The sequence below is a fragment of the Gymnoscopelus microlampas genome (genome assembly GCF_963454915.1).
Source record: "Gymnoscopelus microlampas genome assembly, chromosome: 19".
Lineage (NCBI taxonomy): Eukaryota > Metazoa > Chordata > Actinopteri > Myctophiformes > Myctophidae > Gymnoscopelus > Gymnoscopelus microlampas.
Window position 1 is genome coordinate 27,406,218 of NC_139956.1, and position 14,446 is coordinate 27,420,663.

Sequence of the window (14,446 nt, forward strand, 5' to 3'; positions counted from 1 at the left end):
TCACCTGCAACACAAACACACACAAAACACACACGTGTCAAGATGAATAACAACCGTACAGACTTCATCATACACAACGCATACATGCACAAACACAACAAATTAACCCAAAGCTTATTTGTGATGTCTTGTTTTCTGAGCATTTTATCTAATTTAAGATGATCCTATTATGTCTTCTCTCACAGCTGCACAAGTAATCATCATCTGTAGCAGATACACTATACTCCACCCACACCCAGACCACAACAATGATAGACCAGTGTGTTTCTACCAGTATACGTAAATACATACGTAGATATACTGTAGGTAGATAGATGAATGTACCTTTCCTCCTCTTTGTTCTGGTTAGCGATGCTGTATGTTGCATCCTGAGCTTCCCGCTCTGTAGAATAAATTAGAACCAATCATCAGAGAGAGAGAGAGAAAGAGCATTAGCCAATCCGTTTTAAAGAGAAAAAGTTAGAGGGCCCTTTTTTTGCGTGGCATCTTATGCCTTATGATAGGCACTTTTGTTTATTTTGAAAAATACATTTAAGTAGTGAAAATACCCGATCTACAAGCTCACAATGTGTTGTTATTTTCACTATTTTCAAATGTTTTTCAAAATAATAAAACATGCCTAATAAGATTAGTCATAAGGCATGCCACGCAAAATAGGGTCCAGACAGTAATAATTATTTAGTAGACAGACCCATAGTAATAGAGAGGAGAGGAGACAGGGTGAGGACAGGAGGAGAGGAGGGAAGAGATGAAGAGAGGAAATGAGAGGAGAAGAGGCATTACAGTAGGTTATTGTTTTGTTCCTCTCTCCAGTGAATTAGTCCAACCAGAGACAGAAAGACAGGCGTGCATAGACAGACAGACAGACAGACAGACAGACAGACAGTAGAAACATGAAATCCATGATTGAAAGGAGATGAAGGGAGATACAATGAGGTGTATGACTGTACAGTACATAGTATAATATGTCATTAATTCTCCGTACCAATGAGTCGCGTCCAGTGGATTATTGCCAGTAGGCCCAGTAGAACCAGTGACAAGAGGGAGAAACGAACACACCACCCCAGAGAGGAGGAATGGAGGCCAGCCTGGCTGTCTGAAACATAGATCAAAGTCACAAGCACCTTTATTGTTGCTGGATACTTGGATACTATATTTGCATGTTCTATGAATTTGACTTAATGTACAGTGTGAACAGATCCTCACAGAAGACAGACATACAGACAGACAGACGACTGGGACACTGTGATTAAACAAAATAATCTTTTTTTGATGTGAAACGATCAAGTCCTTGCCTATGGGACAGGTACTATATTGTTTTGGGGAGTATTTGCTACAGTGCACTTGCCCATACATAGAATTTGTCCTCTGCATGCCATTTACCCATCCTAACTGCAAAAGGAGCAGTGGCTGCTATTAATATGGCACCCTGGTATGTGAGTATATCTGTGAATGTCATCTCATATCTGCTCATCTATATGAACACAATATCTTCATTTTGTGAGTAAACTATGTTTCATCTCACCTCTCACATCCATCCAGCTCTCTGGTGACTCTCCGAGGTCAGAGATGCTACACTTGTAGAATCCTCCATCGGACTTGTAAACACTGTGGATGGTCATCTGTCCTGTATACTCATTACTTATGAGGGATCCATCTTTGTAGAAATCAGCTGGGAGGTCAGAGGATGTTTTACCAGTTGCTTTGTTCTTGTACCAGCACCGCAGTATGACATCACTTCCTTCCGTCACAGGAAGTGCAGGACTCTCCAGAATTACAACATCATCTGAAAAACATGGTTTTGACAAATATTTTAAATGTTCCATTTCTCATGAACAGGAATGGAATGACTTTTTCAACAGGCTACCTCAAACATATAGTACACTTGCGTTAATTATTTTAAACATTTTCTGCTGAGGTTATTTTACACTGGTAATAAATAATAATTACAAATCCAATTTGTACCATGTAATGAAGGCTTACTTCGGGTACTTCGACATAAATACATCCTCACCAGTCACAGTGATGTTGATAATGTTGCTCCTACTCTTTCCATCTCCAGATTCACACCAGTACACTCCACTGTGTGAGTCAGTGTAGGCCACATCGATGACGCAGGAAGATCCTCTTGCCTCACCCCAGTCAGCAGGACACGTTTCAATTTTGCCCTTATTGTTCCTCTTCAGCCTCCCTCCATCTGAGCCACAGCTGAGAGACACTTTGTCATAATTAAAGAACTGCAGACTGTTTGGTACAACGCTGACGAGAAGACGTTCTGAGACATGAGACAGAATGAGAGAGCGAGACAGACAAAGAGTATGAGAAGAAGTAGAGACAGACAGGGAGGACAGACAGGAGGAAGAGAGAGACAATAAGAGAGGAATAGACACAAACAGAAAAAAGAAGGGGTAAAGTTCGGGACGTTGCCATGTCATTATTCCGACATCCCTAACCCTAACCTTAACCTCACACCTCACAGCCTCGGAATAATGGGATGTCGGAATTATGAGCTGACCCCGCAGGGACTAACATCCATACGAATATAAATGCGTCTGAGAGTGTTGAACGGTGAGAAGTAAGGTGGAGGCGCTACATCTTCCCGGTGGGACGACACAGAAATGTGTGAGGAATGCGGGAATTGGAATAATAACTAAATTGGGAGAAAAGGGGGAATACAAATGTATAATTGGCTACTCTAAATAGTAGTAAATAGTAAAATAGAGATGAGTAGACCTAAACAGTTCATAAGTTCATAAAAAGTATATGAAAAATAATTAACTGCTTCACCATACCATCTTTGTGAAGAGGAGGCTCATTATGAGCATGTGCAAACAGCAATAAATTGAACCCTGCAGAGAGAAGAGTAACCAGAGATGGAAGAGATATACACAATCATTATAATAGAAAATAAAGATTATAAGCATCAATCAGGTAAAACTAATTTATACCTCAGTAATGAGTAATGAGTTGCATCTTTGACCTGGTATTATTGTATCATAATTATGACAGTTGTCATTTTAATGTCGTTAATGTCGTTGGCACTGAACGGTCCAGCGATTTGTGAGCTTAATCTGTACAAACACACAGACCTTCTTATAGACAGCTATCTATAGCCTAATTCTGCACTGTCCTACAGAGCCACACGTTAAAAGAAAGAGATATATAAGAAATTAGCGAGACGGGGAGATGAGTCAGTAGGCTACTCACCCAGTATGAGACAGAGAGTTGAGGTCTTCATGCTGTCTGTCTGCTGAATGCCTCAACACTAAACTACACTCTAGTTACATTCTATGTCCTGTTCCTGTTCAGCTGGAGAGACCAGCCTGTCACCATGCAGCACAAACACCATCTCTGCTGTCAGAAACCAGCTAACTGCAAAATGTTAATTTTTCAGGAAATGACAAAAACAAAACAACAAGTGGAGTTAGGAGGTTTTCTTCATCATTGATTAGAACAGTTGAATGTGAGGTTGGAGGTCAAAAGGGGGTGGAGCCTGGAGTCAGCAAAACCAGCTACCCCCCCCCCCCCCCTTCCTTGGTGGATTTAGCTGGTTTAGCAGAAAGTTTGAGGATCCAATGGAGTTAGCTGGTTTTGTCAGAAGCACTTTTTAATACTTTTCATTGGTTCAATAATATAAAAATAAAATAATTGAATCAACACACAGACGTAAAGGGTGTTCAATGGCACTGATGTATGGGGGGGAAATGCAACAGCGGAAAAATTGAGTTGGCTGGTTTCTGCCGGACAGCAACGATATCTGATAGCTGGAAAGTTACGAAAACTTTACAAAAGGGAAAATGTGTGTGTGTGTGTGTGTGTGTGTGTGTGTGTGTGTGTGTGTGTGTGTGTGTGTGTGTGTGTGTGTGTGTGTGTGTGTGTGTGCGCGACTGTGCGTGTGCTCAGACAGACAGACAGATAGTGTGTGCCTGTCAGCTGGGACGCAAAGTCCACATGCAATAAACAGGTTTTCATACAGTAGAATATTCCATGATTTTTCAAAGGTACAGTAAAATCGCCGGCATTCCTGGCAGTGAATGAGTTAAGACAAAAGACATTTGAAAAAAGAAATCTGCATGTTAACCTCAGGTAAAGTACATTTTTAATACAGACTCTTAAAGATGCCCGTTATAGTCTTAGTAAACATCTATGCAAGAGTTTATTTAGTCACAATGACAGGACAGAGGTACGCTAAGTTACAAGGAAGTATACCTTTCAGCATGGAGGGTACAGCTGTTGTAGAGCATAATGATGTGTTCTAAGAATGCAGCATTGTTGGTAAATATGTAAAATCTGTCTTCGTTTTTTTTTTTTTTAACACATTTGAAAATGAAATGAATGTGGTCAGTTCTGTTCTGATCTGTTGGGCTGGCCTGCTATAGGTTAACAGATGCAGCTTTACTTACAAGTAAGACACTTTAGGCCACAAGATGGCAGCATGCAGAATTGATTAAAACCACGCTAAGCTGAAATAAAACATTGTATCAAAACGTTAATATGTCTAGCTACGTGCTCAGAAAGTTGCAAAACCAGACAGTATTGTGAAACTAGACAGTATTAACCGATGAAAGTTGAATGAAAGTTCAACTGATGAAAGTTGAACAGATCGCAGAAATCACGTGACTTTGCGGCAGCGTGCTGAATTACACACGCCCAGAGGAGTGCACAAATTAACCCAACGGACTGATTGGCTCAGCCAAAAGACCCTCCAGGTGATTGGCAGGAGCAATCAGGAAAAAAGACTCCCCTCGATTGTGCAAAGTATAAACGAGCTTGCACGCCGTTGGGGGGGCTAGAATATTCTCCTACTGTACCTACTCTGACCTGACCAGGTGGCTGTGCACACTCCTTAAGAGTGCTGTGGAACTGAACCTTACTCGTTTGTTTGTGTTTATCAACCTGTTTAGAAATGTTTTCCCAGCGTAATTGGATTCAGTCTATGAGTGTATTGTGAATAATGTAGTAATCCTGATGTGCATAATGTATTCATAAATTTATATTTTGTGTTTTCAGAGCTCCATGATGTTTGACCTGAAGAATGGCCTGTCTCTTCATTCTGTCTCCAGAGTCATCTGTGTGTTCATGTTCCATCATGCTGTTGTCTTTATTCTATTGACAGTCTCTACACGAGGTAATTCACTGATCTGTAACAGTTTTAATAATAATAATAATAATAATAGCTTTATTCATAGCACCTTTCTAAACAGAAGTCACAAAGTGCTGCACAGAGAAATTACACATTAAAACGTTATATAACATGGACAGGTTTTGATTTAATTAAGTGTAGCTGCCATGCCAATGGCAAAACACTTATTGTAATCCGCCATACATTCTTCCCGTGATTTTCAGCAGTAATGTCGCCCCCAAATGGTTGACACAACCCCACAATATATACATCAAAACGTGCGGCTCAGCCGGGACAATAAGATTGGGCTATTCAACTTGTTGCCGTTACGCGTTACCACGGTGATGTAATACGCAAGAAACGACGGCAATTTTTTTTACTTTCAATGGGCCCATATAGAAAAGTGCGGTCAGGGGACCCCTAGGGGTCCTTGAGGTGTTCCCAGGAGGCCCCAGTTAAATTACTGGTGACTCTGACAGTGGATGTTCCTAATGGGGGTTCATCTGTCACAGTGGTTATCAAAGTGCGGTCCCGGGACCCCCAGGAGTCCTTGAGGGGTTTCCAGGTGGTCCATTGTTGGTTCTCAAATTGCGGTCCGGGGAACTCCAGGGGTCCTTAAGGGATTTCCAGGGGGCCCATGGTTGGCTCTTAAAGTACGGTCCGGAGACCCCAAGTGGTCCTTGAGGGGTTTCCACGGGGGCGATTGTTGGTTCTCAAAGTGCGGTCCGGGGACTCCGAGGGGTCCTTGAGGGCTTCCCAGGGGGTCCCCAGCTAAATGACTCAGCGTGTCGCATTGTGACGTGTTGTGAGCTTGTAGATCACCTATTTTCCAGCTCATAGCATAACCATTCCATCACCAAATATTTAAAAGTAAATACATTGAGTAAAAATATTTTACATTTATTCTGTTGCTGATCCAGATGCAGTGCTGTACTATTACTGTACTGTATTTGAGTAGAAGTACTTGCAAGTAATCAAAGGGAGTTAAAACACTAAGTGTGGCAGGCACACTTAACATTTCTTAAAATGTATTTTTTTCTAGTTGTTTATACAGTTCATTGTTTACACTGTTCAACAATTAACATGCTTCCATGTTAGAGGGAAGCAATAAATCAAAAGGTTAATAAATGTGGCTAGTTATTTTCCTATTGTGGATAATTAATATGGCTAATTATGTTCCTAATGTGGATAATTAATGTGGCTGATTAATGTCCTATTTGTGGATTATTTGAATAGCAACTTATTGTCCTACTGGCTGAATAAAATAGCAAATGTGGCCTTTGACTTTGTTAATTTTATTCTTCAGTGATACAGTAAATTGATCTTATCCGATAAGTAGATATTACTCTGCACCAACAGAACCTGTTCAATCAACACATTCATCTCTTCCCAGGTGAGACTCAGGTGGTCGCTCCACATCAGCCAATAGTGGCAGTACTTGGTGATGACATCATTCTGCCAAGCCACCTGAATCCAAACGCTAGTGCTGTTGCACTGACTCTGGAGTGGACAAGACCAGACCTCAATCCTAGGTTTGTTTACGTACGACAGGGAAGGCGAGAACTTATTGATCTGAAAAACCCAGCCTACACTGGAAGAACATTTCTGTTCACAGAGGAACTGCAGAACGGCAACATTTCCCTGAAACTGTCCAACGTGAAGATCTCAGATGAAGGGACTTACAGATGCTTCCTTCCTGCGATGAAGATAGAGGCTTTTGTTGAGCTGGTTGTTGGTAAGTAGGCTAATGTAGACCAATTACCATATTCTGTCTGGTTTTCATCTTTTCACAGCATAACTGAAGACTGTTTAGAACAGCGTTGGTCTGTATGACCCCACACAAATGTACCAATCAGGGCTCAGGCCATTAAATGAATGACAAAACACAAACTGGTGTAAACGAGTTACACCAGGCAGAGAACAGTAGAGAACAGACTTAAACATAAGTGCAACAAGAGTCACTGTGAACCGGAGTAACATTTTTGTAAATGTAAAGCATGTTTGGCCAATATAACCTGATTTAGATGACCTTCAAGCTAACCTTGACCCAATTATTGTATCATTGATAAATAATATAATATAATATATAATAAATACATTGATAAGTAATATGATGAATTCATGATTTATTTTACTCTATTGGATTTATACGTTTGTCCAATGAACTATGATCGCTTCATGTTTGCAACCAAAATTGTCTTCATTCCTTTAGGTGCTGTCTCCTCACCTGTCATCATCTTATTGGGGTTCAGTGATGGAGTGGTTTTAGGGTGTGAGTCTAAAGGCTGGTATCCACAACCTGAAGTGTCATGGCTGGGCAGTGAAGGAAAGCTCCTTCCTGCTGAACCCTCAGAGACAGTCAGAGGTACTGATGGTCTCTATGCAGTCAGAAGCAACGTTACTGTGAAGAAGACTGACAACAACACCTTCACCTGTAGACTTCAACAACACAACATCAACCAGACCAGAGACACACACTTTCATGTTCCTGGTAAACATGTTTGCTACAGTCCTCATATGAACACTCTGAATGTTTTAAAACTGAGTTCAAGTTTAATATTAATGATGTTGTGTCTTTTGCAGGATATTTCTTCATGGGTCTGTCCGGTTCCTCTGTTGTTTATATCATCATAGCTGTTGTCTTCATGTGTTGCTGTCTTGCAGCTGCTGCTTGCTTGGTTTTATGGAGGCGTAAGAACACCAGTAAGACCAAAAAATCTCATCTTAAAGCTTTTTACATATATACCTTTATGGTAACATTATTATATTATTATATGAATAATTGTTTCTCTGCCTGTCTGTCTGTCTGTGTGTGTGTGTGTGTGTGTGTGTGTGTGTGTGTGTGTGTGTGTGTGTGTGTGTGTGTGTGTGTGTGTGTGTGTGTGTCTGTGTGTGTGTGTGTGTGTGTGTGTGTGTGTGTGTGTGTGCGTGCGTGCGTGCGTGCGTGCGTGCGTGCGTGCGTGCGTGCGTGCGTGCGTGCGTGCGTGCGTGCGTGCATGCGTGCTCTTCATATACATTACTACCTTTTCTCTAGAGGATGCAATTGTCAAATAATGTTTTTAGCTTCATTGCCACATTTCTATTGAGATGTCAGTTGTTGTTTCCACATTTAATTTTCCCTATTTAAAAGTTTAAGTGGAACACATTAAATGAAAACTAAATTATTTATTCACAGAGACTCAGAGACATGTGGATCAACCAGGATCTGAACAGAGAGAGAGACACCTGCTGATGACAGAGAGAGAGAACAACGTGGACAAAAGAATGACGGAGAAGGAACTCAGAGAACAACTGAAGAAAACTAATGAACTGTTGATAGAAAAAGACAAACAGTTGACGGGAAGTAATAAACTACTGACAGAAAAAGACAAAGAACTGAAGGAAGCTAATGAACTACTGACAGAAAAAGACAACATTTTGAAGGAAACTAATGAACTACTGGCAAATGCAAGGCGAACTATGCGCAAAGATTTTTAATTTAAGAAGATACACCATCCCAATTGGAGCCAAGAGGCGAAATAGTACACAAATCCTACAAATGGTCTCCTAAGTAGGCGTGGTTTGCTTCTCCCCCGATCATCCCACCACCCTCCCCCTCCCCTCTCCCTGGCTGTGGATGTGCATTTGGGTATTTTCTTCATTAAAGAAAATAAATGCTTTACATGTTTGAAAGTGCAGTTATTGGCAAAGACGCTTTTAAGAAACCTATACAATTCCCCCCACAAACACATACGTTTTATTCACTCTTATGCTGTGCTCCTGTTTCTGCTCAACATTGTAACAGGGCCTTTTATTTATAAGGTATATTTTACCACTAGTGTGTTTAGCATGAATGTTTAGCAAAATGTCATGATTCCCAAATCATACCCCATTAACCAAGACAGTTAATAATGGAAAATCATATTATTGAGCATTGGAACACACATTTTATTACATTTTTAATATGTCCATAATGATTTCACATACAGTACTATATTCACATATAGTATCTCAGTTTAGCAGTTTTTAGAATATCTTATGGGGACAGAGCATAGTGTTAAAAACTAGAAAAAGTGCTCCTCGGAGCACAGGTCTCCGGATCATGTGTACCGATTTGCGTGAAATTTGGATAAAATCTGAAGGCTTAATATCTAAAAATGTGTTTTACATAAGTCGGCCTCCTGGTGGCGCTATAAAAAAAATTCAGGGCAGATGTTTTTCCTTGGCCTCTAGGGAGTGTGCGTGCAAAGTTTCACTCAGATCGGTGCAGTTATAATGTTAAATCGGTAAATGTATACTGTGTACTGATTTGCGTGATGTTTGGATAAAATCTGTAGGAGTAATATAAAAAATGGGTTTTGCACAAATCGGCCTCCTGGTGGCACTATAACAGGCCCATGTGAAATATTTGGGGCAGAGGTTCTGCTCTGGCATCCAGGGAGTGTGTGCACACAGTTTCGCTGCGATCAAGCCAACGGTGCCGAAGATTCGCTGAACACAGAATGACAGAATGACACGCGGACGGACAGACACGCACACGGACGGACGGACAGGGGGTAAAACTCTCTCGCCATGCCCTCGGCCTGGCGGAGACAATAAGGGCCAGAGCTCTCTATGTCTCGTCCGTCAGACTGCAGATGGACTCTTCAGATATCTTATCTTCCCAAATATTGCGAGAGTGTGTTGCTGGGATAGAGACAGGTCGAAAACAAAGCTGATTTTCTCCTAATTTGTGTCTAAAAAAAAAGCCATTTTTGTATGAAGATCTTGTAAATATTGTGTGGCTTGTGACGATCGGGTCCAGTATTTAGTTCAGTGACCATGGAGTTCAAGAATGGTTCAGAAGCTGTGTTCAAGTTCATGTTCACTCTGCCATTGGAATCAATAGACTCACTCAAACCTGCTTCCGCTCTCCTAAAAAGGTTTGAGCTTTGATTTTAACCATAATTTGAGTCCTCTGTTAACACATTACCATCCATCTCTAGTTGTAGAACCATAGGCAAAGAGTTCCAAAGGTTTGCCCCCTTTACTGAGAAGGCAGACTGTCCAAATGTGTTCTTGCACATTGGAACAATACAGTCACCATTTGTTGATGCTTGTGTAGTTGCTCTACCTACTGATGACAGAGAGAGGGTACAACATGGTGAAAATCACAGAGCTTGAGGAACATATATCTGCAAATAACTGTAACTGCTGAACCTCATAAACACTCACCCCTTAACCACATCCCTATTCTGGGTATGTTATAATAGGCGTACAGTCGTGGGAAATAGCTGAAAGATATTGCTGTGGTGCGTTGTGAGCTATTGTGACATTTCTTCCTGTCTCCCTTTTTTATTGTTTCCATACTGCATGCACCTATACACGCATGCGTGTGCAGACATCACAGACTTCTAGTGTGTGAGTGTGAATCTGATAGGTGGGTTTCTCCACTAAACCAGGTCGAGGTTCTCTGAAAAAATTATGTTAATTTTGTACAAAAATACAGCAAGGACATGGACTTCTTACCTCTATACACATCTTATTGTGTGTGTGTGTGTGTGTGTGTGTGTGTGTGTGTGTGTGTGTGTGTGTGTGTGTGTGTGTGTTGTGTGTGTGTGTGTGTGTGTGTGTGTGTGTGTGTGTGTGTGTGTGTGTGTGTGTGTGTGTGTGTGTGTGTGTGTGTGTGTGTGTGTGTGTGTGTGTGTGTGTGTGTGTGTGTGTGTGTGTGTGTGTGTGTGTGTGTGTGTGTGTGTGTGTGTGTGTGTGTGTGTGTGTACTCTTCATATACATTACTACCTTTTCTGTAGAGGATGCAATTGTCAAATAATGTTTTTAGCTTCATTGCCACATTTCTATTGAGATGTTGTTGTTGTTTCCACATTTAATCTTTTCTATAAATGTCTACAGGAAGTGGAACACATTAAATGTAAACTAAATTATTCATTCACAGAGACTCAGAGACAACATGTGGATCAACCAGGATCTGAACAGAGAGAGAGAGAGACCTGCTGATGATAGAGAGAGAGAACAACATGGTCAAAAGAATGACCAAGAAGGAACTCAGAGAACAACTACTGGCAAACAAAGACAAACAATTGACGGAAATGAAAGAACTACTGGCAAACAAAGACAAACAATTGACGGAAATGAAAGAACTAGTGGCAAATGCAAGACGAACTATTGACTAAAAATCTTTAATTTAGGAAGATACATCATCCCAATTGGAGCCACTAGAGGCGGGGTGGGTGCCTGCCTGCGTGCGTGCGTGCGTGCGTGCGTGGATCAGACATATTATTTATTTTACATTATATTACATTTAAAATCTTTGCATTCAAATTCAACGTGTTAATTGTCACATAAACATGCTCAGTACAGCTTGTACAGCAAAGTTAATGATTATTTCTCCTCGTGTTAATTTCATGGAAACTGCTGTTTCTATCATGTTTCTATCATCTGAACAAGTTTCAACAGGTATGTTTGTAGATTTCTTATCAGTTATTTAACACCAATGTACGCAGACAACATCTACTAACACCTGAACGAGTTTCAACAGGTACGTTTATAGATTTCTGTTTTTTGTAATATTAATCTATATCTGCAATAACTGTAACTGCAGAACCTCATAGACACTCACCCCTCAACCACTTCCCTATTCTGGGTATGTCATAATATAGGCGTCCAGTCGTGGGAAATAGCTGATAGATATGTTGCTGTGGTGCGTTGTGAGCTATTGTGGCATTTCTTCCTGTCCCCCTTTTTTATTGTTTTCATCCTGCATGCATCTATACACGCATGCGTGTGCAGCCATCACAGACTTCTAGTGTGTGTGTGAATCTGATAGGTGGGTTTCCCCACTAAACTAAACCATTTTAACATCAATGTAGCATTACAATATGAAAAATACTCACTTACAAAAAGGTCTATATTCAACTTACTTGAGTAAAAGTACAAAAGTATTGGCATCAAAATGTACTAAAAGAAAGTAGGCTCCTCAAACTTGTTCAAACAAGTTAAAAAAAAAAAGCAGATCTACAAGAGTTTGTAGATCCGTTATTTTTGAATAGCCGAAGTAGAACATAGGGCTTAACTGTATGTTTGTTTGTAATAATAATCTAAATCTAAAGCTGTCACACAATTGTAGTGGAGCAATATTTGTCTGCCCATCTGAGTGGACTATAAAGTATCGAACATTTTAAATACTCAAGTGAAGTAAAAGTCACTCACAATTGTACGGTACTTGAGTAAATATTGAGTTACTTTATACCAAGCATTACATGTGACAAAAACCTAGCAACAAAAACTAAATACATTGCTATGTGTCGGGTTAATAAACTATCACAGTGGTTTACCTTGTACCTCCCTTTCCAACGTGGACTTCCCTATTTGTCAAATGTGGTGCCTCACAGTGTGCTCTAGTGGTGGCTCTAGTCAATGTCAGTCCTCTCTGTAACAAATACATTTAAAGAAGGTGGGGCAGAGAGCTCAATAATACTTTTTTCCCCAGAATGTTACAATGAAGAAATGAGAATTACATTTTATCAAACACGTTTATGGCTTTCTTAACCAGTTATTCTCTTATTGAAGTTGTTCTGTTGTGTAAAGTGACTTTGAGTACCAAGAAGCGCTATATAAATTGGATGTATTATTAGTATAAACCTCTCTCTCTCTCTCTCTCTCTCTCTCTCTCTCTCTCTCTCTCTCTCTCTCTCTCTGTCTCTCTCTCTCTCTCTCTCTCTCTCTCTCTCTCTCTCTCTCTCTCTCTCTCTCAGGTTCATCTATTCTGACTGTCAGTCCCAGCAGGTCTCAGTTCTTTAGATATGAATCGATCAGTTTCTACTGTGAGACACCACAAGGAGACTCTGCTGGGTGGACAGTGATGAGGAACGGAAATGGGAAGGCTGGACAATGTCATGACTGGGGGAGAACAGATGAGCGTGGTTGTAAACGCTCTAGTGTAGGCCAATCAGACAGTGGAGTTTACTGGTGTGAGTCTGAACAGAAACCACACAGAATTGATACTGTTAATATCACTGTGACTGGTAAGTTCATTAACCCACTATAAATGCCTTCTAAATCAGTAGCCTACAAACTTTTTCGTGCCAAGGACCGTCAAAATGATATACTGTATATTTGGCCGGGGACCCCATCAGAAAATGCTTTGTGCCAGGGACCCCCCAGTAGAGATTATTTATTCAACATTTTCTCAAAACACTTCCAAGATTTTTTTTAAATGCTCCAAAATAGCAGATGTACACGTTCGCAGCGCACAGAGGTGGACAAAGTACTCGACCCCAGTACAGATACTCTGATACTCATTGTTCAAATTTACTCTACATGCTGTACATGCTTTGAAAAATACTTAAAGTAAAAGTAAAAGTAAATTTCTTAATTTTCAGATCAATGAATTGCTGTAATGTTTTCACAATGAATGTATAGGACCTTGTAACTCTTGTTTCAGAGAAGTACTGTAACTCAGCACTGAAACCAGCACGGCATGCACTGATGTGCTTGTAGAACCACTACGTTATACAAAGCCTGCAGAAACACCAATAAAAACATAGAAATGACTGAGGAACCAGAACTAAATACTTTTACTCCTATACACCCATACAAGATGTAACAAAGAGGCGAGCGGAGGGGGAAGACAGAAACACGGCCAGTGTGAGAGCAGAAGTTAGGCCAATTGCATTTTAGGGAAAACAGCCAACCTAAAGGCCAAACCGCACCAAGGCAATTAGTCGCAACTCCTTGCAACGAAACCGTTTTAAGGTCAACCAAATGGTTGCAAGTAGTTGCATGTAGTTCCATGTTGCAAGGTGTTGCATGGCTAATCATTGGTGTGGATGTGGAGTGGGCTTAAAAGTACTCAGTACTTTACAGCCTTCCTAGAAATGCACTTGAGTAAAAGTAAAATATTTTCCTTGGAAATGTACTCAAGTAAGAGTAATAAGTATCAAAAAAAATCTAATACTCAAGTTAAGTACAGATCCTCAGAATCTGTACTCAAGTACAGTACAAGAACATTTACTCCATTACTGTCCACCACTGGCAGCACACCACAAAGTGACTCGCTGTGAGCTTGTAGATCTGCAATGATTATAGAACCACTGTTCTAAACCAATGATCTAAATCCTAAGATTTTTTTTGAAAAGTCATGTTGCTATATAGCTAAAATCTAAAATGACACAGATGCTATCCTAGTTTTAATGGGTTAAATGTTCATTAAATAGTCAACTTTTTAAATTATTCATATTATTACTAAAGCTTCATAGTTTTATCAGATTGTTTGTGGCAGATTGCGCCATATCAAAATGATTTACAGTAGCCTATTAAAATGATTTACCATGGCAAATGATGCAATTG

The 14,446-nt window shown here is 40.3% G+C and overlaps 1 protein-coding gene across 1 annotated transcript; it reads right to left on the bottom strand.

The window, feature by feature from the left end:
• On the bottom strand, positions 1-3,349 carry LOC311034446 (uncharacterized protein; the record flags this gene model as incomplete). The annotated part of the gene is made up of 7 exons (XM_084042326.1): positions 1-4; positions 325-382; positions 986-1,096; positions 1,526-1,786; positions 2,015-2,275; positions 2,793-2,849; positions 3,286-3,349. 7 exons carry the CDS (start codon positions 3,347-3,349, stop codon positions 1-3), a joined length of 816 nt encoding a protein of 271 aa, XP_083898452.1.
• Between the last annotated feature and the right edge of the window lie 11,097 nt (positions 3,350-14,446).